This window comes from Oryctolagus cuniculus, chromosome 19 (assembly GCF_051225735.1).
Source record: "Oryctolagus cuniculus isolate XC-2025 breed Fujian yellow rabbit chromosome 19, ASM5122573v1, whole genome shotgun sequence".
NCBI classification, from domain to species: domain Eukaryota; kingdom Metazoa; phylum Chordata; class Mammalia; order Lagomorpha; family Leporidae; genus Oryctolagus; species Oryctolagus cuniculus.
Window position 1 is genome coordinate 4,536,960 of NC_142885.1, and position 21,544 is coordinate 4,558,503.

The window sequence follows — 21,544 nt, forward strand, 5'->3', positions numbered from 1 at the left end:
GCTGTGGTCTCCTTGGCAAATATTTACACATTCTGTAAATACTCCGCATTACAACAATTCTAGCGCAAGATGCAAACCAGAATTTAAGTGAGAACACCTACCCGTCTCCTGGGAATGGGGAGGGAAGGCTGTCAGTACGGCCATGGGACAGTCAGAGTACATTCCCAAGGACCAGCACACAACGGCTATTACCACTGTGGGCTACGAAATAGTACCTACTGTCCAAATGCATTTCTTGAAAAACACCTACAACTGTACTATAAACACTTAACATTCTGTTTTAACATCTCCCGATATTGTTTCTACATATGGCTACACATATTTTCCCAAGAGGATAACGGCACATGTGTGAGCCTGTAAGATTACGTGTGAGCATGTGTATGAGACAGCGTGTGTGTGAGAGCCGTGTGCAAGCATGTGGGAGCGTGTGAGAGAGCAGCACCAGCCCGAGAGCGCTGTGTGAGTGTGCTGAGCAAGAGAGACCACCACACGGGAGCACACGAGAATGTGTATGTCAGAACAGCGTGGGCATCGAGCAAGCGTGAACATGTGTGACTACACGCAGGCCAACGTGTGAAAGCAGGTCTGGGTGTATGCTTGATCCCACATGAGATTCCGTGGTGGCTACGTTTACTTACAGCAATCACCACCATGCTAAAGTTCCCAGGTCTACCTCTGACCTCACGGTGCAGGAAAAACTACACACCCTGCTGGAAATGTCCCCTTTTATGCAACACTCCAGTTTTTAAGACAGAGCCTAGGCTGGGGCTGTGGCATAGCAGGTCAAGCCGCCGCCATTGTGGCCATTTGCTGAGTGAACAGCAGATCGAAGATCTAACTCTGCCTTCCAAATAAATGAATCTTAAAAAAAAAAAAAAAAAAAAAAAAAAAAGGCTCTGTCTGCTGCCTCCGCCGCTAACTCGACACCGTCACCAGCTTCCCACCAGACAGTCCCCGTCCCTAGGCTCCATCTCCTCACTGAAGTGCCATGCCCCTCAGCACCACCACCTCAGCCAGTTACGGCGAGGCTGGCACCGGGACCAAACATAACCAGGAGCGAGGGGGTGTGCACACTGCGAAGCCAACACCACAAAGGATGCAGGACGGCTCTGTGACACCACACAGGCCACTCCCCACACGTGGGGGGCTGTCCCCAAGTCCTCCCACTGCCACTGTGGATCACAAGCCCTCAGCTAGCAGATGGCCAAAGTCATAAATCACCCTCTGCTCAAACAGATCCTTCTTCAGGGGCCTGCCCACGTCCAGACGGCACGTTCACTGCAGCAAAGCACACATAGGGCTCATGCGGTGCCGGCCATATGCCGTCCCTGTCCTTGGCATCTGTCAGAGATGAGCGGGTACGCGGCTGTAGGATGGGCAAAGACACCATTACGTCCCTCCACAGGGTACAGCAGACAACACTCCAGCTTCTGTGAACACTGACAGGCCTGAAGCAGTCAGCGGCCTCACCTCCCCCAACTCACCAACGCGGATGGGACAGGCCTGCAGTGCCTCCTCCCCCAATTCACAGTGCAGGTGGACGGCCTGCAGTGTCTCCTCCTACAACTCAGTGCAGGTGGACGGCCTGCAGTGCCTCCTCCCCAACTCACAGTGCAGGTGGACGGCCTGCAGTGTCTCCTCCCCCTACTCACAGTGCAGGTGGACGGCCTGCAGTGCCTCCTCCCCAACTCACAGTGCAGGTGGACGGCCTGCAGTGCCTCCTCCCCAACTCACAGTGCAGGTGGACGGCCTGCAGTGCCTCCTCCCCAACTCACAGTGCAGGTGGACGGCCTGCAGTGTCTCCTCCCCCAACTCACAGTGCAGGTGGACGGCCTGCAGAGTCTCCTCCTCCTACAACTCACAGTGCAGGTGGACGGGCCTGCAGTGTCTCCTCCCCCAACTCACAGTGCAGGTGGACGGGCCTGCAGTGTCTCCTCCCCCAACTCACAGTGCAAGTGGACGGCCTGCAGTGTCTCCTCCCCCAACTCACAGTGCAGGTGGACGGCCTGCAGAGTCTCCTCCTCCTACAACTCACAGTGCAGGTGGACGGCCTGCAGTGTCTCCTCCTCCTACAACTCACAGTGCAGGTGGACGGGCCTGCAGTGTCTCCTCCTACAACTCACAGTGCAGGTGGACGGCCTGCAGAGTCTCCTCCTCCCCAACTCACAGTGCAGGTGGACGGCCTGCAGTGCCTCCTCCCCAACTCACAGTGCAGGTGGACGGGCCTGCAGAGTCTCCTCCTCCCCAACTCACAGTGCAGGTGGACGGCCTGCAGAGTCTCCTCCTCCTACAACTCACAGTGCAGGTGGACGGGCCTGCAGTGTCTCCTCCCCCAACTCACAGTGCAAGTGGACGGCCTGCAGTGTCTCCTCCCCCAACTCACAGTGCAGGTGGATGGGCCTGCAGTGTCTCCTCCCCCAACTCACAGTGCAAGTGGACGGCCTGCAGTGTCTCCTCCCCCAACTCACAGTGCAGGTGGACGGGCCTGCAGTGTCTCCTCCCCCAACTCACAGTGCAAGTGGACGGCCTGCAGTGCCTCCTCCCCAACTCACAGTGCAGGTGGACGGCCTGCAGTGCCTCCTCCCCAACTCACAGTGCAGGTGGACGGCCTGCAGTGTCTCCTCCCCCAACTCACAGTGCAGGTGGACGGCCTGCAGTGTCTCCTCCCCCAACTCACAGTGCAAGTGGACGGCCTGCAGTGCCTCCTCCCCAACTCACAGTGCAGGTGGACGGCCTGCAGTGCCTCCTCCCCAACTCACAGTGCAGGTGGACGGCCTGCAGTGTCTCCTCCCCCAACTCACAGTGCAGGTGGACGGGCCTGCAGTGTCTCCTCCCCCAACTCACCAATACGGGTGGGAGGCCCAGATGGGCCCTCACGTGCCGCCCCTAACTCACAGTGCAGGCAGGGGCGGGATGGGTTCGCACATGCCCTCACCGCTGAGCTGGGCCTTTCTGTTTGTGTTTATGCCATCGCTGATGGCGCTGATGGCGTTATCTGGGGTTTCTCACTGACCCTGCAATTTCCTTTCTTATCTCCCACCATTGTTTTATCCTGTCCTGGAGTTCCTGTTTGATATCATCGATATGCTTGCTGCTCCTACACAACTCTTCTACTTTGTAGTCTACCTCTTTCTCAGGCGGGGCTCTGCTTCTGTCCTTTGTGGGCGCCTTCCTTCCTGCCCTCTGCTAGGGACGCAGCGGCTGTGTACCCTGCCCCACGCTCAGCTCTGACAGTTTCTGCCTCAGCTGTCTTCCAGACCAGAGCCTGGGCTTGACCAATGGATGCTGCCTTCAACCCACATTTGAGAACAGAGGTGAAGGCCGCTGAACGCTGGCCGTGGGCCGAGGGATTCTCTCCTGCAGGCCCCCACAGATTCACCCCGGAGCGGTGTCCGTGGGCCGCACACTTTCTTCCAAGGTCCTCTGCTGTTCAGGCTTCTAGCCTAACCTGCCCTGGCTTCTGTTCCAGCTCCTGGCCCTGCTGCTCTCTGCAGGGTACCAGTGAGAATGTTCAGGATTGTGCTGACTCAGCCTGTGGTTAGCGGACGCACCACCAGGCCCTAGAATGTTCTCTTTGCCCTTGGCCACAGTGCTCTTCTCTTAAATGTCTCCGTTTTCCTTGTTTCCAAATCTAGAATCAGTTTGGGAATCAAAACACGAGTCAGCTGGCCGGGGATCACGACCTTGGCTTTCTTTCTAGGAGTTTGGTTTTAGGTTTGTGAGTGAGCCGACCTGTCCGTGGGCGCCTGTGCACCAGCACCGGTGAGGTGGGCCGACCCTTAGGAGAAATGAGAACACATGCTCGTGCCCTCGGGCAGGGCAGCTTCCGGAGCAGACCCCGGGTGCCGAGCTCGGCCTGTCGGGTTCTCTCTCCGGAACTCACCTGCCCCACAACTCGCTCCTGCCTCCCTAAGCAGAGGGTGAGAGAGGACGTGAAGACCCTTCCACCAGAGGAAAGCCCCACCCCGTCCTGAGAGGAGACCTCAGGATCCAGTGGGTAACAGCGACAGTGCTCAGAACAAGAGCTCCTGGCACAACGGGCTGTGTCCCGGCTGGCCCCACAGGTGCACGCATGCGCACACATGTCACTTGGCATCCCAGGAGGATTGCTTTAATGAGACGTCTGCTCTAACTAGTATGTTGTCAGTCCTGGTATGTTTGTCTAAAAACAATCTCATTACTTTATAGTCTCACCAAATATGCACCGATAAGAAGGCAAATGACCAGGTCTCTGCCTCTCAGTTCCGACCAGCTCACCTCCCAGGAGTTCCGCCTCCAGCTCCACAGCAGCCCACACTTTTTTTTTTTTTTTTTAAGATTTATGTATTTATTCGAAAGGCAGAGTTATAGAGAGGCAAAGGCAGAGAGAGAGAGAGGAGAGAGAGAGAGAGAGAGAGAGACTAATCCGCTGGTTCACTCCCCAGATGGCCACAACGGCTGGAGCTGTGCCGATCCGAAGCCAGGAGCTTCATCCGGGTCTCCCACGCGGGTGCAGAGGTCCAAGGATGTGGGCCATCTTCCACTGCTTTCCCAGGCCACAGCAGAGAGCTGGACTGGAAGAGGAGCAGCCGGGACTTGAACCGGCGCCCATATGGGATGCCGGCACCGTAGGTGGTGGCTTTACCCGCTGTGCCACAGCACCGGCCCCAGCCCACACTCTTCGCCTTGCTAGCCAAGTTACCAGAACACCAGGGAAACACGTCCTTCCTTACCCTAACACTGAAACCATGGGGCTCCACTTCCTCCAGCAAACACCGAAGCGGCCACGGGCATCTCACGTGCGCCAGGACGTGAAGCTGAGTGGGAGATGCAGGCTCAAAGCCTGCCGAGCCGCGTGCAGCTGTTCTTCAGAAGCACAGCGAGCCTTGGTAAACACTCACTCCCTTCCCTCCCTGGCTAAGGTCAAGTCTCGTGCTTGGAACACTGGATCTCAGCCACAGCGGAACAGAATTTCACCCTGAGAACTAATGCAATCCGGGTCACCCAGTGTCTGCCCAGCCCAGGGCTGAGCACGGTGCTGTTCATTAGACTCCAGGACGCTGTGGTCCAGCCTGGGTGCTGCTCATCACCCATCCAATGGCCTCAGGGGCCTCCTTGTACTAGGCGAGGGCTCCCAGCGCCCCTTAGGCCTTACCCAGGCGTGGTCCATCTCCTGCCCTGCCTGCCCCACGTGTCCTGTCCTCAGGGAGGACACCCAGAGGGCAAGCTCCACGGGACCCACACCGTGTGCTCAACACACACTCTGCACACGGCCCAGCACAGAGTACCTGGCTCTGAACACCCAGCATCCAGCCTGCTCTCACGCAGGCCCCAGCAGGAACCATCAGCTGACCCCCCCCCCCCCCAACAGACGCTAGGCTCAGGGAGCCCCCAGCACACACCGTCACGGGAACACCCGTCCAAAGTGATGACAGTGTCAACCACATTTCTGCCTCTGCGCGGTCCCCTGGGGCGCGGCTGCTGCTCAGTTTAAGCAGGTGTTTCCAATGCCCAGGAAGTCTCCACGGACGTTAGGGCCCTGTGACAAAGCAGGTGCCGTCATTTTCACACTAGATGGCTAAACAGATCTCAAACCTGCTATCTACTGGGCCTCTGCTTCTTGAAGAAAGCAGGGACTGGGGCCGGGGCTGTGGCCAGCAGGCTGAGCTCCCCTGCAGCGCAGACATCCCACGTGGGCAGCAATTCGGAGTCCTGGCTGCTCCACTCCCATGCAGCTCCCTGATACTGCAGGCAGAAAGCAGCACAGGGAGGCCCTGGTGTCTGAGCTCCTGCACCCACACGGGAGACCCAGACAAAGCTCCTGGCTCCTAGCTCCAGCCTGGCCCAGCCCTAATTGTTGCGGCCATTTGGGAAGTGAAAAAAAAAATTTTTTTTAAATTTATTTGAAAGGCAGAGTTAGAGAGAGAGGGAGAGGCAGAAAGAGTGTGAGGGAGCTCTTCCATTCACTAGTTCACTCCCCAAATGGCTACAAAGGCCAGGGCTGGGCCAAGCTGAAGCCAGGAGCCAGGGGCTTTGTGGGGGTCTCCCACGTGGGCAGAGGCCCCAAACACTCGGTCCATCTCCTACTGCTTTCCCAAGTGCGCTAGCAGGGAGCTGACTTGGAAGTGCAGCAGCCACCCCATGGGGTACCTGTGCTGCAGGCGGTGGCTCGACCCAGCACCATAAATAAATCTAAAGGCAAGCAAGCAGGGGTCCGGTATGCATTCTTCCCGCACCTGCTTTCCGCTACTTTCTACCCGTGTCCAAGAGTAACACCGGCGCCTTGCTGTCCGACAGACGCTGCTCCTCCACGGGGAGCCATAGTAGAAGTGTCTGCTTCCCCAACAGTGAGGTAGCATGTGAATGGTTCCCCATTCCATAAACCAATGGGCACTGATGCTAACACAGATGGGCACATTTCTCAACTTCACAAGGACAGCACAGAAACACTGATCCAGCCCATGCTTGGCAACTATTATTCACACTCTGCTTGTCCTGAAAGGGCGGTGGACTTGAGCAGCTGTCTGGCCAGCCCACTGACAGAAGGGACAGAGAAGATTCTTTGTCTCTCTTGTCTGAACACACACAAACTGGGACAGCTCCAGCTCCACTGCCCTCCAGGTGGGAGGTGCCAGGTCCACTACACAGTAGCAGCTTCTCTGGTCTGAAGACTGCACCGTAATTACACCTGCAGATAAACCCGAAGTTTAAACCTTCAGTGCCATTTAAAACCGATACGATCTGTGCACCCACTCCCAGCTAGGTAATGACGGAAAGTAATTGCCAGCTAGCGACAGAACTCTGTGGCATGAGCACACCCTATTCCGCATCTCGCATGACCGATGACTGAGGGTCAGCCTGCCCCCCAGACGATGTGCTCGAAACACTGCACAGGCGACACGGAAGCTGCCGGGCAAGGTGGCTCGCCTCTATGAGCTAAACCCCCAGCAGCGGCTGGGGCCTCTCTCCCTTCAATGGATGGAAAGGTGTTTCGTGCCAACCATGTGTGCAGTGTTCACTTCAATGCAGGCTGCCAGCGGGGCGATGCGTGCCCAGCTGTGCCCCGGGCTCAGGAGCAGCTTCCGCTCCCAGCCCAGGGACCCAGGACCAAGAGGCTACAGTGCTTGACAGCAGACAACACCGGGGGAGACTTCTGGGAAGTCAGGCACACCTCAGCCGGAAAGGCGTTTAACCAAACAAAACACACAAGGAGAGGCAGATGTCTAGAAATGTAACACAATCTGCCTACCACACCAGCTCTTAGCTCACCGTCCACTGGCCACCTGTAGGCCCCTCTTGGGATCTGGGGTGTCTGTGAGCGCACAGGTCAATCTGCAGGGGACGGGCCCGGCGCTAGGCTGCAGTGCCGAGCCCTCGGTCTTCAGCAAGCCACTGCCTCATGACCGCTCCTGTGGACTGCAAAACTCCATGGAGCTCCTACACTGGGTCTGCTCATACCAACTGTACCTGCTGCGGCACATGGAGGCCCAGCCGCTTCACCTTTTTTTATAAAGACTTATTATTTATTTATAAATCAGAGTTACACAGAGAGAGAAGGAGAGGCAGAGAGTGAGCAAGTGCGAGAGGGAGGGAGGGAGAGAGGTCTTCCATCAGCTGGTTCATTTCCCAGTTGACCGCAATAGCTGGAGGAGCTACGTGCTGATCCAAAGCCAGGAGCCAGGAGCTTCCTCTGGGTCTCCCACATGGGTGCAGAGGCCCCAGCACTTGGGCCATCTTCTACTGCTTTCCCAGGTCACAGCAGAGAGCTGGATCGAAGTGGAGCAGCTGGGACTCGAACTGGTGTCCATATGCAAGCGGCAGCTACCTGCTACACCATAGTGCCGGGCCCTGCTTCACTTCTGATCCAGCTCCCAGCTAAGGGGCCTTGGGCCCCTGCACCCTCGTGGGAGACTCAGAAGCTCCTAGCTACAGGCTTCAGATCAGCACAGCTCCAGCTGGTACAGCCATCTGGGGAGTGAACCAGCAGATGGGAGAGACTCTCTGTCTCTACCCCTCTCTGTAACTATTTTCTTTCAAATAAATAAAATAAATCTTAAAAAAGACGTGCTGTCTCAGCTGGTAGGGAAGCGTGCAGCCTGCGAGGGTCCTGGTTCGCTTCCACCTGCTGCATCCCAGTCTTGAAAGGCCAGCTGACATCATACTTCCGTGCCCAGGCTCTTGATAGCGCAGCCAAAGCCAGTCCTCCCGTCCTCCCACTGGCCTCCTCGCTGCCTCAGCAACGGCATGAGCATGCGCACTCACACTGGACATTAAATTCCCCGTGCACTGTCTCTCGCTGGACAGGCTGCCAGGAGGGCTGGGTCTGGGCTGCCCTCGTTACTCACCCCTCCCCCGATGACACCCAGCACCACCACGCTCTGGATATTCTGTTGAATTTAATTCTTTTGTTTCAATCACAGACAACCCATCCAATATTCTATTCCTTCAAAAAGTTTGTAGAGCAGCAGCTTGTAAACACAGAAGACCTGTCTTCTATCTTGGAGTGCTCAGTGAGCCACCAGTGCAATTATGTGGGTGGTAGCGTGACGTCCAGTCCACGCCACAAAGAGCCTTCAGCCAGACGGCACTGCGTTCACTTCTGGCTGAATCCGAATTCTCTCCCTGAAATGCTCTAAGCCAGCACACGTGCCACACACAGATCGGGCAGCGGAGCCAGTGTGAGACAAAGCCAGGCGGAAGCACTCACTGTGGCACTATTACTCGTTCTCCAAACACTGAACACGTGAGCTTTAAGGACAGCCCACTTAGGAAGCGAGGGAGCATTATCCTTAACAGTGTAAACACACTCTCGCTGGAGCATGAACAGCAAGCCCACAACCAGCAGCCTCCAGTCAGCTCAGCCCCGACTGATCAAGAGGAGCCAGCACGGGACCCGACGGGCAGGGTACACACTCCCACAGCCCCTGCTCCAGCCGTGGTCCCTGCCCCCACATGGGAGGCCTGGACTGCGCGGCCAGCCCCGCGGTGTGGGCACTGGGGAGTGACCCGGGGGTGGGAGTGCATTCCTGCTCTTTCCTTATGCTCCAGGCCCTCTCTCTCTGCCTCTCAAAGTAAACAAAGCAGGAAAGACCAGGGCGATGGTGACTTGGGTTCCCCGTGCCTCCAGGGCCGCCCCATGTGGGTGGAGGGGGGGGCAGGACCTGGGGGCCGACGTGGCAGTGAGCTCCGCTGTCCTGCATCCTGCCTGTGAGGACGGCCGCAGCAGCTGGACGGCACAGAGGAAAAGCTGTCCAGGCAGAGCCTGTGCCCTGGCGGCAGGCCTGGGGAAGGTGGTGTTACTGTAAGCCCCTCTGGGCCAACCAAACACCCACAGAATCACCACCCCCACCCTGGGCGGTGTCAGCCCAGTCGAGGGGCCCAGGTGGCCCACAGCCAGGGCACAGCCGAGAAGGGACCTCACCTCCCATCCTCTGCCTGGAAGGAGAGGTGCTTCCACTCCCCACCCAGGCAGCGTCAACAGGGTCCAGGGGGAAACTGAGGCACTCAGGACCAGCAACCCAGAAGGAGACGACAGGATACAGTGCTGTCCGGGCCCATCAGCCTACAGGCGGCAGGCTCGGAGGGGAGCAGATGCTATACTCGTCTCAACAAAGCAGCAGTCTCAGGGACCCACAGATCAACCACGAAGAACCCACAGCTCCGACAGAAAGAGGCAAGAAAGAGGGGGCTGAGGAAGCATCTGAAAACGTCCAAGATTAGACAAAAATCACTCAATGCACAGACTCAGTAAGCGGGGCAAACCCCAAGTAAGACACTCACAGTTAAACTTCTGGAAACTGGAGCCACGGGAAAAATCTCAAAAGCAGACAGAAACAATGTGTGAACTTAGGCAGGGACGCCACTCAAACGACAGCGGCCTGCTCACTGAGTCCAAGGGTCAGAACAATGTGGCCGTGTCTCCAGGACTCAGAGTTGGCTGTGAACTCTGCAGCGAGATGAAAGCGAGCTAAGAGCTGTTCCAAGTAAACAAGCTGCCGGCAAACGGAGGCTCTGCACAGAAAGGACGGGAGAGAAAAAGGCTCAGAACTGCAGGACAGACAGACCAGCAGCACAGGTAGAGGGCTGGGTACACATCCTTCCTACCAGTTTCTTTAAGAATTTGTTTATCTGAAAGTCAGAGATGTTAGGGAGAGAGACAGAGAGAGAGAGAGAGAGAGAGACAGAGAGAGACAGAGTCTTCCATCTGCTGGATCACTCCCCAGCCGGCTGAAACAGGAGCTTCACCTGGGCTCCCGCACGGGTGGCAGGGCTCCCAAACACTGGGGCCATCTGCTGCTTTTCCCAGGCCAGAAGCAGGAGCAGGGAGCTGGACAGGAAGCTTAGCAGCCGGGGTGCAAACCGACACCCACACGGGATGCCAGTGCCGCAGGTGCGGCTTTATCCGCTGCACTACAACACCAGCCCCTTAGGAGTTTGTCTTTTAAAAATATTTATTTATTTATTTGAAAGGCAGAGCTACAGAGGGAGAGAGAGATGGTCCATGTGCTGGGTCACTCCCCAGATGGCCACACCGCTGGGGCTGGAGCTTCTTGCAAGTCTCTCACGACTTCAGCAGGCTACGCGCTTGGGCCGCCTGCGGCTGCTCTCCCAGGCTCATTAGCAGGGAGCTGGACAGGAAGCGGGGCAGCCGGGACTCGACCGGTGCCCGTGTGGGACTCCAGCATGGAGGGCAGAGGCTACGCCCGCTACACCATGGCGCCAGCCCCTTTAGTCACTCGTAATGACTGACACAAAACCAATGTGGCGCCCCAAGTCTAACACGAAACAACAAGACATCTGTATTCGGGAAGTTGGGAAGGCAAAGAAACCTGAACAGAAATAAAGTTTCATAAAACACCAATGACAACAGACTTGGATAGGTCATACACGTTTGCAACAAACCTACAACTAACAAGAAAATGACAGAGTATATTATAACCAGACAAAGTAAAGACCAGGCACGATGCAACCCCACAATGTTTAACTCACAGGAAAGCACTAAGAAACAAAAACAAAACAGAGAAGAGTAAATTATTCCTGAGTATATTAACAAAGACCTTCCCTTAAATATAATGATCTAAATCTACAAGTTAATTGAGATTGACAGAGGGGAGGAAAAATTAAGCTTGTCTATATGAAACTCACTTTAAAACATAGGTAGGTTAAAAGTAAAAGGATGGACAAGCATGTACCATGGAAGTTGTAACAAAAACAAGGGTGGCTACATTAAAATATCTGCCACAGTAGACTTCAAGGATAGAAAACGACAGGAGACAAGGGTCAATCTCCCAGGAAGACATCAGTATCCCAAAAGTTGATGCACCCACCACACGCTGGAACCCCAGAATACACAAAGTGAAACCCGACAGCTCAAGGAGAGACGCACAAATCCACAGAGACAGCCGCCCTTGCAGACCTCACTCTCAGCACCTGTTGGGTCCACTAAACTCAAAGTCAGCAAGGACACCGAAGCCAGCTAAGGCACATCGGCAAGCATTCCCCGTCACGAGACCACACACCGAGCCATTCGACAACCCTCAAAAAACATCAGAGGGGCCACTGCCGCCTTGAGTCCTGGCTGCCCCACTTCCCACCCAGCTCCCGGCTGATGCACCGGGGAGCCAGCGGATGGTCCAGGTACTTGGGCCCCTGCCACCCACATGGGAGACCTGGATGGAGCGTGGGCCCAGCCCACTGCAGTCATCTGTGGAATGAACCAGTCAATGAAAGGCTGGTCTCTCTCTCTCTCTAGTTCTACCTTTCAAATAAATATTTTTTAAGCTTCTTTTTCAAGATTAACAAAATAATTTTTCTAAATTTAGAAGTGTAAAAAAGCTGAGGTCATACACAGGCGAGGTCCTCAAAAATTTCAAGGAACACACGGATCATTTAGTAGACTCTGCGTGGACGGCAGACGACGTGGGCCCACCCCGATGGACACCTCCACACGCTCTGACCCTGATGCTGCGTGGACGGCAGACGACGTGGGCCCACCCCAATGGACACCTCCACACGCTCTGACCCTGATGCTGCGTGGACGGCAGACGACGTGGGCCCACCCCGACGATAACCTCCATACTCTCTGACCCTGATGCTGCGTGGACGGCAGACGACGTGGGCCCACCCCGACAGACACCTCCACACGCTCTGACCCTGATGCTGCGTGGACGGCAGACGACGTGGGCCCACCCCGATGGACACCTCCACACGCTCTGACCCTGATGCCGCGTGGACGGCAGACGACGTGGGCCCACCCCGACAGACACCTCCACACTCTCTGACCCTGATGCTGCGTGGACGGCAGACGACGTGGGCCCACCCCGACAGACACCTCCACACGCTCTGACCCTGATGCCGTGTGGACGGCAGACGACGTGGGCCCCACCCCGATGGACACCTCCACACGCTCTGACCCTGATGCCGTGTGGACGGCAGACGACGTGGGCCCCACCCCTGACGATAACCTCCACATGCTCTGACCCTGATGCTGTGTGGACGGCAGACGACGTGGGCCCCACCCCTGACGATAACCTCCACACGCCCTCTGACCCTGATGCTGTGTGGACGGCAGACGACGTGGGTCCCACCCCGATGGACACCTCCACACGCCCTCTCACCCTGATGCCGTGTGGACGGCTGATGATGTGGGCCCACTCCCGAAAGACACCTCCACACTGTCTGAGCCTGATGCCGCGTGGACGGCTGATGATGTGGGCCCACCCCCGATGGACACCTCCACACGCCCTCTGACCCTGATGCCGCGTGGACACCTCCACCACACGCCCTCTGACCCTGATGCCGCGTGGACGGCAGACGACGTGGGCCCACCCTGATGGACACCTCCACACGCTCTGACCCTGATGCCGCGTGGACAGCAGATGATGTGGACCCACCCCCGATGGACACCTCCACACGCCCTCTGACCCTGATGCTACGTGGACACCTCCACCACACGCTCTGACCCTGATACCACGTGGACGGCAGACGACGAGGGCCCACCCCGACGATAACCTCCACACGCTCTGACCCTGATGCCGCGTGGACGGCAGACGACGTGGGCCCACCCCCGACAATAACCTCCACACGCTCTGACCCTGATGCCGCGTGGACACCTCCACCACACGCTCTGACCCTGATGCCTCGTGGACGGCAGACAACGTGGGCCCACCCCCAATGATAACCTCCACACGCCCTCTGACCCTGATGCCGCGTGGACGGCAGACGACGAGGGCCCACCCCTGACGATAACTTCCACCCTCTGACCCTGATGCCGCGTGGACACCTCCACCACACGCTCTGACCCTGATGCTGTGTGGACGGCAGACAACGTGGGCCCACCCCGACAGACACCTCCACACTCTCTGACCCTGATGCCGCGTGGACGGCAGACGACGAGGGCCCACCCTCAATGATAACCTCCACACGCCCTCTGACCCTGATGCTGCGTGGACACCTCCACCACACACTCTGACTCTGATGCTGTGTGGACGGCAGACAACGTGGGCCCACCCTTGATGGATACCTCCACACTGTCTGAGCCTGATACCACATGGACAGCAGATGACGTGGGCCCACCCCAACAGACACCTCCACACCCTCTGACCCTGATGCTGTGTGGACAGCAGATGACGTGGGCCCCACCCCGATGGACACCTCCACACACTCTGACCCTGATGCTGTGTGGACGGCAGAAGACGTGGGCCCCACCCCGACGATAACCTCCACACCCTCTGACTCTGATGCTGTGTGGACAGCAGATGACGTGGGCCCACTCCCGAAGGACACCTCCACACTGTCTGAGCCTGATGCCGTGTGGACGGCTGATGACGTGGGCCCACCCCCGATGGACACCTCCACATGCCCTCTGACCCTGATGCTGTGTGGATGGCAGACGACATGGGCCCACTCCTGACGGACACCTCCACACGCTCTGACCCTGATACCACGTGGACGGCAGACGACGTGGGCCCACCCCCGACGGACACCTCCACACACTCTGACCCTGATGCTGCGTAGACAGATGACGTGGGCCCACCCACAACGGACACCTCCACACACTCTGACCCTGATACCACGTGGACAGATGACGTCGGCCCACCCTGATGGACACCTCCACACGCTCTGACCCTGGAGTCACACTAGAAATCAGCAACAGAGAGGCGGCAGGACAATCTCTGAACACAGGAAGCCACAGCTCTCCTCTGGAGCCCGCGGCTCCAAGAGCCATCTCAGAACAAAGCAACACAGACATGAACTGATGGAAATCAAACTAAACACGGAAATACGTGGACACAGCTAAAACCATGCCGAGACGGAAATTCACAGCACTTGAAATGTTTGTGCTAGCAAAGGGGAAAGGCCTCCATAAATAATGCACGTCTCTCCCCAAGAAGTGCATGAAATGAGTCCACAGCAAACAAACAAAAAAAAAACAATAGAGAGCACAAATAAATGAAACCTAAAACAGGAAAACCCTCAATAAAATGAATGGGATACAAAATTTGTTCTTGGGGCCGGCACTGGGGTGTAGCGGGCTAAGCCGTGGCTTTCAGTGCCTGTTTCCCATATGGGCGCCGGTTCAAGTCCCAGCTGCTCTACTTCTGATCCAGCTCCCTGCTAAGGCCTGGGAAAGCAGAGGAGGATGGCTCACGTCCTCGGGCCCCTGCACCCTGGAAGAAGCCCCGGGCTTCAGTCATTACGGCCATTTGGGGCGTGAACCAGTGGATGGAACATTCTCTCTGTAACTCTGCCTTTCAAATAAATAAATCTTAAAAAAAAAAAAAAAAGTCAGTTCTTTCTGGTTACAAAGAAATAATCAAGAACACTGATAAACTAGGAAGACCGACAAAAAGACGACACAGAGCGCCAGTGCGAGGAGTCATAGACGGCATGACTTCTCCCCGCTCTCACCCGACGCAGCGCTGGAATTTCAGCCCAGGCAACGAGGCGAGAGGAATGACACCGTCCCCCCATGCACGTAACTCGACCGCCGACGCAGAGAAGCCCGAGAACCCCCAGGGCTGCTGGGAGAAGCCGAGCCTCGGTACCGGACACAAGCAGCAGTCGCGGCGTCAGGCGCTAAGAGCCACGTGAACACTCAAACTACAGCCGCCTCACACAGCATGAACTACCTGGGTATAAACTGACCCGGGCATGCACAAGGTCTGTGCTGAGAGGCGCGCCGTGCCGGTGAAAGAAACAACGACCCCGATGAACGCCGGCCTGGTGCGCTCCCGGACAGCGCGGCCAGTACAGCGAAGACGCCAGGCTCCCCACCGTGACCCGAGCCCCCAACAACGCTCAGCCCAACGTGTTCAAGCAAATAAAGAAAGCGCAAGCCTAGAACAGCTGAAACAGGCTTGAAACCAAAGCAGACGAAGTCACTCTGATATGGAAGCCATAGCGACCGAGACAGCGCGACGCTGCAGGACGGACAGACAGCCGGGAGCCCAGAGCCGGCCTACACGGACGCCAAAGGCTCAAAGCCGCTCCATGCAAGAAGTGTGGCCTTTCCAACAAACGGTTCTGGACAACTGGGGTTTTTAAAGACTTCTATTTGCTGACTTGAAAGGCAGAGCTAGAGAGAGAGGAGAGACAGAGCTCCATCTTTCATCCACTGTTTCAACTCCCCACACGGCCACCACAGTCAGGAGCCAGGAAATCCACAGGTGTCCCCCACGTGCTTGGGCCCTGTGCTGCTGCCTCCCCAGGTGCATGGCCAGGGAGCTGGATTGGAAGTGGAGCAGCCAGGACTTGGACTGGCGCTCCTATGCGATGTCGGCCCCGCGAAATCAAACTGCACGAGAAACCACCTAGCCCTCCCATGTTACACAAGATTACGGGACTCCCAGCCAACACACCCAGCACACAAGAACCTACTCCAAGCAGCTCCAGCCTGCGTCCAGCCCCAGTCGCTGGGACATCTGGAGAGGACTACAGAGGGCAGCACTCTCACACCCTTTCGCTCAAACTGAAAAAGGACTAGCCCAAAACAGATCATGTGAAATCCAAGGTAACTCTTTAAGAAAAAAAAAATAGTCTATCTTAGACACCTGAGCCTAAGCAAAAAGCTCTAAGACTCAAGACCTAAAGCATGGGCCCAGCGCTGTGGTGCAATAGGTTAATCCTCCGCCTGCGGCGCCGGTATCCCATATGGGCACCGGTTCTAGTCCCGGCTGCCCCTCTTCCAGGCCAGCTCTCTGCTGTGGCCCGGGAGGGCAGTGGAGGATGGCCCAAGTGCTTGGGCCCTGCACCCCATGGGAGACCAGGAGAAGCACCTGGCTCCTGGCTTCGGATAGGCGCAGTGCGCTGCCCGTAGTGGCCATTTGGGGAGTGAACCAACGGAAGGAGGACCTTTCTCTCTGTCTTTACTTCTCACTGTCTGTAACTCTACGTCTCAAATAAATAAATAAAATCTTTAAAAAAAAAAAAGAGATCTAAAGCGTGATTCAAAAGAGCAGAAACAGGCAAGTTAGACAGACCTCTTTGAAATAAAAAACCTTAATTTTGTGAAAAGCCCTGTTTAAAGGATGAAAAGACAAGCCACGGAGTGGGAGAAAATACGTGGAAACCAAGTACTGACGAGGGCCCTAGAACGCAGACCCTCCCGACCTCAGATAAAGAGGAACCTAACGGAACACTGGGTGGAGCCGCCAGACGCTCAGGGAGACCCCGCGGGGCCTGCGGGCCACACCGTGGCGAGGGGCCCCCACACGCCCAGCAGAGGGGCGGCAGCCCTGCTCCGTGCTGCTGGTGGACACGGACCGGCCCAGCCACCGGGGTCAGCTGCCGCCAGCACGCCCGGGCACTGCGAGACACACGGACGCCTACACGCGGGTGCAGCCCGTCCAGGACACGGGCAGAGCCCAGAAAACCCCAGACAGCCTGCCTCAGGGGAAGACTTCCACGGTGCCCCGTGGTAAGGCCACGGCATGGACCAGTCCAAAGAGGAAGGGACCACAGTTACACACGACCCCTGGCGGGGTGGGGGCAGCAAGCCGGCGCTTCTCAAACAACCGAACCATGGGAGGGCAGGTCGGCCAGGCCAGGCCGGGCCAGGCCGGGGAGAGGGAGCCCCGGCGCGATGGGGCTGCGGCGGCCTCCCAGCCCGGGCCAGCCTCAGCGCTGCGGGTTCACAGGAGCTCCCACTGCCGGGCGGCGGGCTCGCCACCGCACAGCCCTCTGCCAGACCTGAACTTGGAGCGCTGCCCCGGTTTCCAAGGCTCTCCTGTCCTCACGGCTGCCCGGGCACTCCCACGCCGCCGAGCACTGTGCAAACCAGCGCCCGGGGGCAGGCACAGCACTCTGAAGGCAGCTTGCGACCCCTCCTCTCCCCGCAGGGCCCGGGTCTCAGAGCGGCCTTCAAGCGCCCACGGCGACGGCCACTACCAAAAAAACCCACAAGTGTCGGAGGGAAACCGCAGGTGCGGCGCGGCGGGGCGGGCTGGGGAGGAGGGCTCTGGGGTTTAGGCGCCCCGGGCGGACAGGAGGCCGCGTGGGTGAGCCCCGTTTACGAGCGCGCGGGAAAGGCGGAGGCCGGGCTTCCGAAACGGACTCCCGCTCCCGGGCTGGCCGGCCCCGCACCGGTCTGGTGCGGGGGAGAGGCCGAGGGGGCGCCCGGGCGCGGGCCGGGGTGTCCGGCCGTCCCCGCAGCTCTCGGGCGGGTAGCTCAGAGGCGGCGGGTTGGGGGGTGGGGGGTCCCCGCGGCGACCCCGCGGCCCGGGACGGGAAGGCTGGTGCGCATCCGCACTCCGACAAACAAAACCATGACGCAACCGCCGCCGGGGGAACCGGACGCGGGCTGGGTGCGGGGCGCGCCTGCTTGGAAACCCAGGCCCTAAGTCCGAGGGGCCTCGCCCCGCGCGCGGCCACGCGGGCGTGCGGGACTCGCCGCGGGCGCTGACAGGTCCCCGCGGGGTCCCCGCCCGGCCCGAGCGCGGACAATGGAGGCGGGCCGGCCCCGCGCCCACCTGGGCGCAGGTGTGCTGCGGGGGCGCGCGGCCCCGCGCCCGCCCGGCCGCCCCGCGCGCGTCACCTTGAGGATGTTGTCGAAGATGGTGTCGCGGAACTCGAGCAGCGCCTTCTGGTCGAACTCGCGGCCGTGGATGATGCGCATCTGCTTGAGGAAGGTGGACTTGCCGCTCTCGCCCGCGCCCAGCAGCAGGATCTTGACCAGCCGCCGCACGGCGCGCCGCTCGCGGGCCAGCAGCGCGTCGATGTCGCGGCTGCGCCGCCGGGCCTCGCGCTCCGCGTCGCGCGCGCCGCCCGCCCTGCGCTCGCGGGCCCCGGCCTCGGCCGGCAGCAGGCAGCGGCTGAGGGTCCGCACCACCCCGGACATGGCCCCTCAGGCCGCGGCCGCGCCCCGCCGGCGCCCGGGGGCCATGGACGCACCGCCGGCGAGGGCGAGCCGGGCCGGGCGCCGCCCCACGCCCCGCGGCCCGCGCGGCTGCCCGCCGCTCGCCTCAGGCCGCGTCCGCCGCCGCCGCCGTCGCCGCCGCCGCTTCCAGAGGCCCGCACTCGCCCGGCCGCCGCTCGGGCCCGGCTGCGGGGCGGGGGAGGGGCGCGGCGGGGGCGGGGCGGCGCGCGCGAGGCCCTGCGGATTGGGCCGCCCGCCGTCCATCCGAAGGAGGCCGCTTTCCGATTGGCTGGTCCCGCCTCGGGAGGCGAGCGTTCCTGCGTCCCCGGGGCGGGGTCGGCGCCGCAAGAGGCGGGAGCTTTAGGGTGGGGGCACTTCTCATTGGACAAAGCGGCCCGAGCTTCTTTCTTTCAGAATGAAAGGGAGGTGGGGCCGCCGGGGAGGCGGAGCTGCCGCCCGCCAAGGCCAGTTATAATTGCTTTGAGGGCACGTCAATCATGGTGGGTGGGCTTGGGATTGGGGGTTCCGCGGAACGGGGCGTGACCAGAAGTGCCAGGTGTACAGGGTCGCCCGGGGTTCCCAGGTCGGGTCCGCCTGGCGGAGCCGGGAGCTCGCGGAGGGTGCTGGGGCGTTGTCCCGAGGCTGGGAGATGCTCAGGGGTGCGGCCGCTCCAGGAGAGCGCGGCCCCGGGACCGTCCTCGCAGCCACGCTGGAGGCGGATGGGCCCTGAACTTGTGTCCACTGCCCTTCTGCGAGCTGCCTGGGACTCCCGGGCAGGCTTCTCTGGACGCTGGACATCCGCCAGGGCCGCCAGAGGCTCCCGGAAGAGCCTCGGGTCGCGGTGGCTGGGCCTGCCGCCGGCTTCCAGGGACACTGGGGCGCAAGCTTTATTTATTTAGTTTTTTAGTTATTTTTTTTAATAATAAAAAAAAGTTCTTTGCTGTCCCTCGCTTCAGTTTCCTCGACTGGGAAGTGGGGGTGAAAACAGCAGGAACCTCTAAGGGTCGTGAAGACACCAGCTGAGAACAGGAACTCACGAACGGCTTAGCTAGGTCTCACCTGCACTTATTACAGCTCCTTAAAGGGCCTCGGAGCCACAGAATCAGAACCTTCTGGAAGGTGCAACGGGTATCCCTTAAGATCCCCGGGTGAGCCAGCAGATCTGGGAACCCCACTCCTGTCCAAACCCACCTGCTGTTTTTTAAATTAAGCTTTATTTTTATTTATTTGAAAGAGTTACAGAGAGGGAGAGACACACAGAGAGAGGGAGGTCTTCCATCTGCAGGTTCACTCCCCCAGTGGCCACAACAGCCAGCACTGGGCCAGTCTGAAGCCAGGAGCCGGGAGCTTCTTCCGGGTCTCCCACATCGGTGCAGGGGCCCAGGCACTTGGCCATCTTCTGCTTTCCCAGGCTCACTAGCAGGGATCTGGGTTGGCAGTGGAGCAGCCGGGACTCGAACTGGTCTCCAAATGGGATGCTGGCGCTGCAGACAGCAGCTTTACCCACGAAGCCACAGTATCGGCCCCTAGGATCTTTTGTGGGAAGCCTTTTTTTTTTTTTTTTTTTTTAACAAAGAAACAAGATTTCCGTTTTTCATCACCAGGATTTGCAGTGTTTGTAGCAAAGGACAAACCCACAGTCCTCCAGGATTTCCATCTGAGCGTCAGTCCCGGAACTTAACGCAGGTTTCGGTTCTACAGCAGGAAGCAGGCATTCCTTTGGCCTCGGCTTTGCCGGGAGAAGTCCGACGCTCCGCGAAGCCTGCGTCTTTCCCATCTCTCTTTCTGTCCACCCCGTGCCCCCGTGCACCCCGTGGTCTCAGGATCATCTAGAAAGTGCTTCTGGAATTGAACGGGATTGTTAGAAGCGGAAAGAACGTGGTGACCTCTCGTGACCCTGGCCCAGCCACTGCTCTGTACTCTTGGCTTTGTCGTGGCCTCCTGTTCACAGCTGGGAAGTGGGGTTTGGGGGCCTGGCTGTGGCGTAGCAGGTTACCCCAACATCTGCAGTGCCAGCATCCCATAGGGGCGCCGGTTCAAGTCCCAGCTGCTCCTCTTCCTATCCAGCTCTCTGTTACTGGGAAAGCAGTAGGAGATGGTTCAAGTGTTTGGGCCCCTGCACCAACGTGGGAGACCCTGAGGAAGCTCCTGGCTCCTGGCTTCAGGCTGGCCCTAGCTTTGCCATGGCCCTGCAGCCATTTGAGGAGTAACCTGCGGATAGGAGATTCTGTCTCCCTCTCTCTCTGTAATTCTCACTTTCAAATAAATAAATTTTTTTTTTTAAGGAAGGCAAACAGTAGCATTGTGAGGGAAGTAAACAGAAAGTAAGTAAAGCCCGAGAAAGCAGTGTTTGTAAGATGGAGAAGGGAATTTTGAACGAATAAAGAAGGGACTGTGGAATTCAGAGGAGGGATTATTCCTCATTAAGAAAAACATTGAGAAGAGGGGGTCCACAAAACAGCGTCAGCGAGCGCTCCAGGCAGTGTTTACAAATAACCTTCCGTCTTTATGCCTGTGTTTGTACAATCAGCGAGTGTCATAAAGGGCCGCGTACGTTTGTCGGAGATAAGTTCCGGCGCTCCGTGGGGAAAGCACAGGCAGTTGGCAGTATCGGGTGTCGGGACGTGACGCGGTCCTGGCTGCCCCCTGCCCATTCCTCAAGGCGCTGAAGTGCTCAGTCACCCTCACGCCCGTGAAGTGTGTTGTGATTTTTACAGAGCTGCCTCATGCATTTTCCCATCTGTCTGTCTGCACTCCTGGGAGGGGAGCAGGGCAGATGGTGAGAGAAGACTGAGTGCCCAGCACTGCCCGGCAGTGGACCCGCGACAGGGACTGCGGGCTCTCGGGGGAGCCGGGAGCACGGGAGAGCGGGGAAGCTCGGCCCCACCGAGTCGCTGTGTGGCCCTGAGCAAGTCCCTCCACATCTCAGACTCTGTCCTCCTCCTCCGTGAACTCAGCATAAGAGGGCCACGATGAGTATTCGGCAACTTAGCACCCGCATGGCATGGCACACGCTTAGCAAGTCGTGGCGTCACTCTTATTGTCACTGTGGAGCCTTAGGAATCAGACTGCAAATTGACGGTGATGCTAACGGCACGAGGAGGAGTCTGGGCAGTGCACTGTAGGTTTGTTTTTTTTTTTTTTTTTTAATATTATTTATTTGAGAGGTAGAGCCAGAGAGAGACAGAAAGACAGAAAGGTCTTCTATCC

The 21,544-nt window shown here is 58.4% G+C and overlaps 1 protein-coding gene and 1 long non-coding RNA gene across 3 annotated transcripts in view; both read right to left on the minus strand.

The window, feature by feature from the left end:
• GNA12 (G protein subunit alpha 12) overlaps nucleotides 1-18,533 on the minus strand; it is a 98,794-nt gene extending 80,261 nt beyond the window's left edge. Inside the window, exon 1 of one of the 2 annotated variants that reach the window (XM_051834734.3) lies at nucleotides 18,014-18,526. In XM_051834734.3, the coding sequence (XP_051690694.1) occupies nucleotides 18,014-18,316 (303 nt within the window). In that variant the 5' untranslated portion in view covers nucleotides 18,317-18,526. Of the gene's footprint in view, nucleotides 1-18,013 lie in introns of both variants that reach the window. The other variant, XM_089320761.1, reaches the window with a different exon arrangement.
• On the minus strand, nucleotides 4,298-5,334 carry LOC149120312 (uncharacterized). Its single transcript, XR_016225683.1, has 2 exons — nucleotides 4,713-5,334; nucleotides 4,298-4,553 (listed from the first exon to the last, which is right to left on the minus strand). It is a non-coding gene; the product is annotated as an uncharacterized LOC149120312 (long non-coding RNA).
• Nucleotides 18,534-21,544: the final 3,011 nt, after the last annotated feature.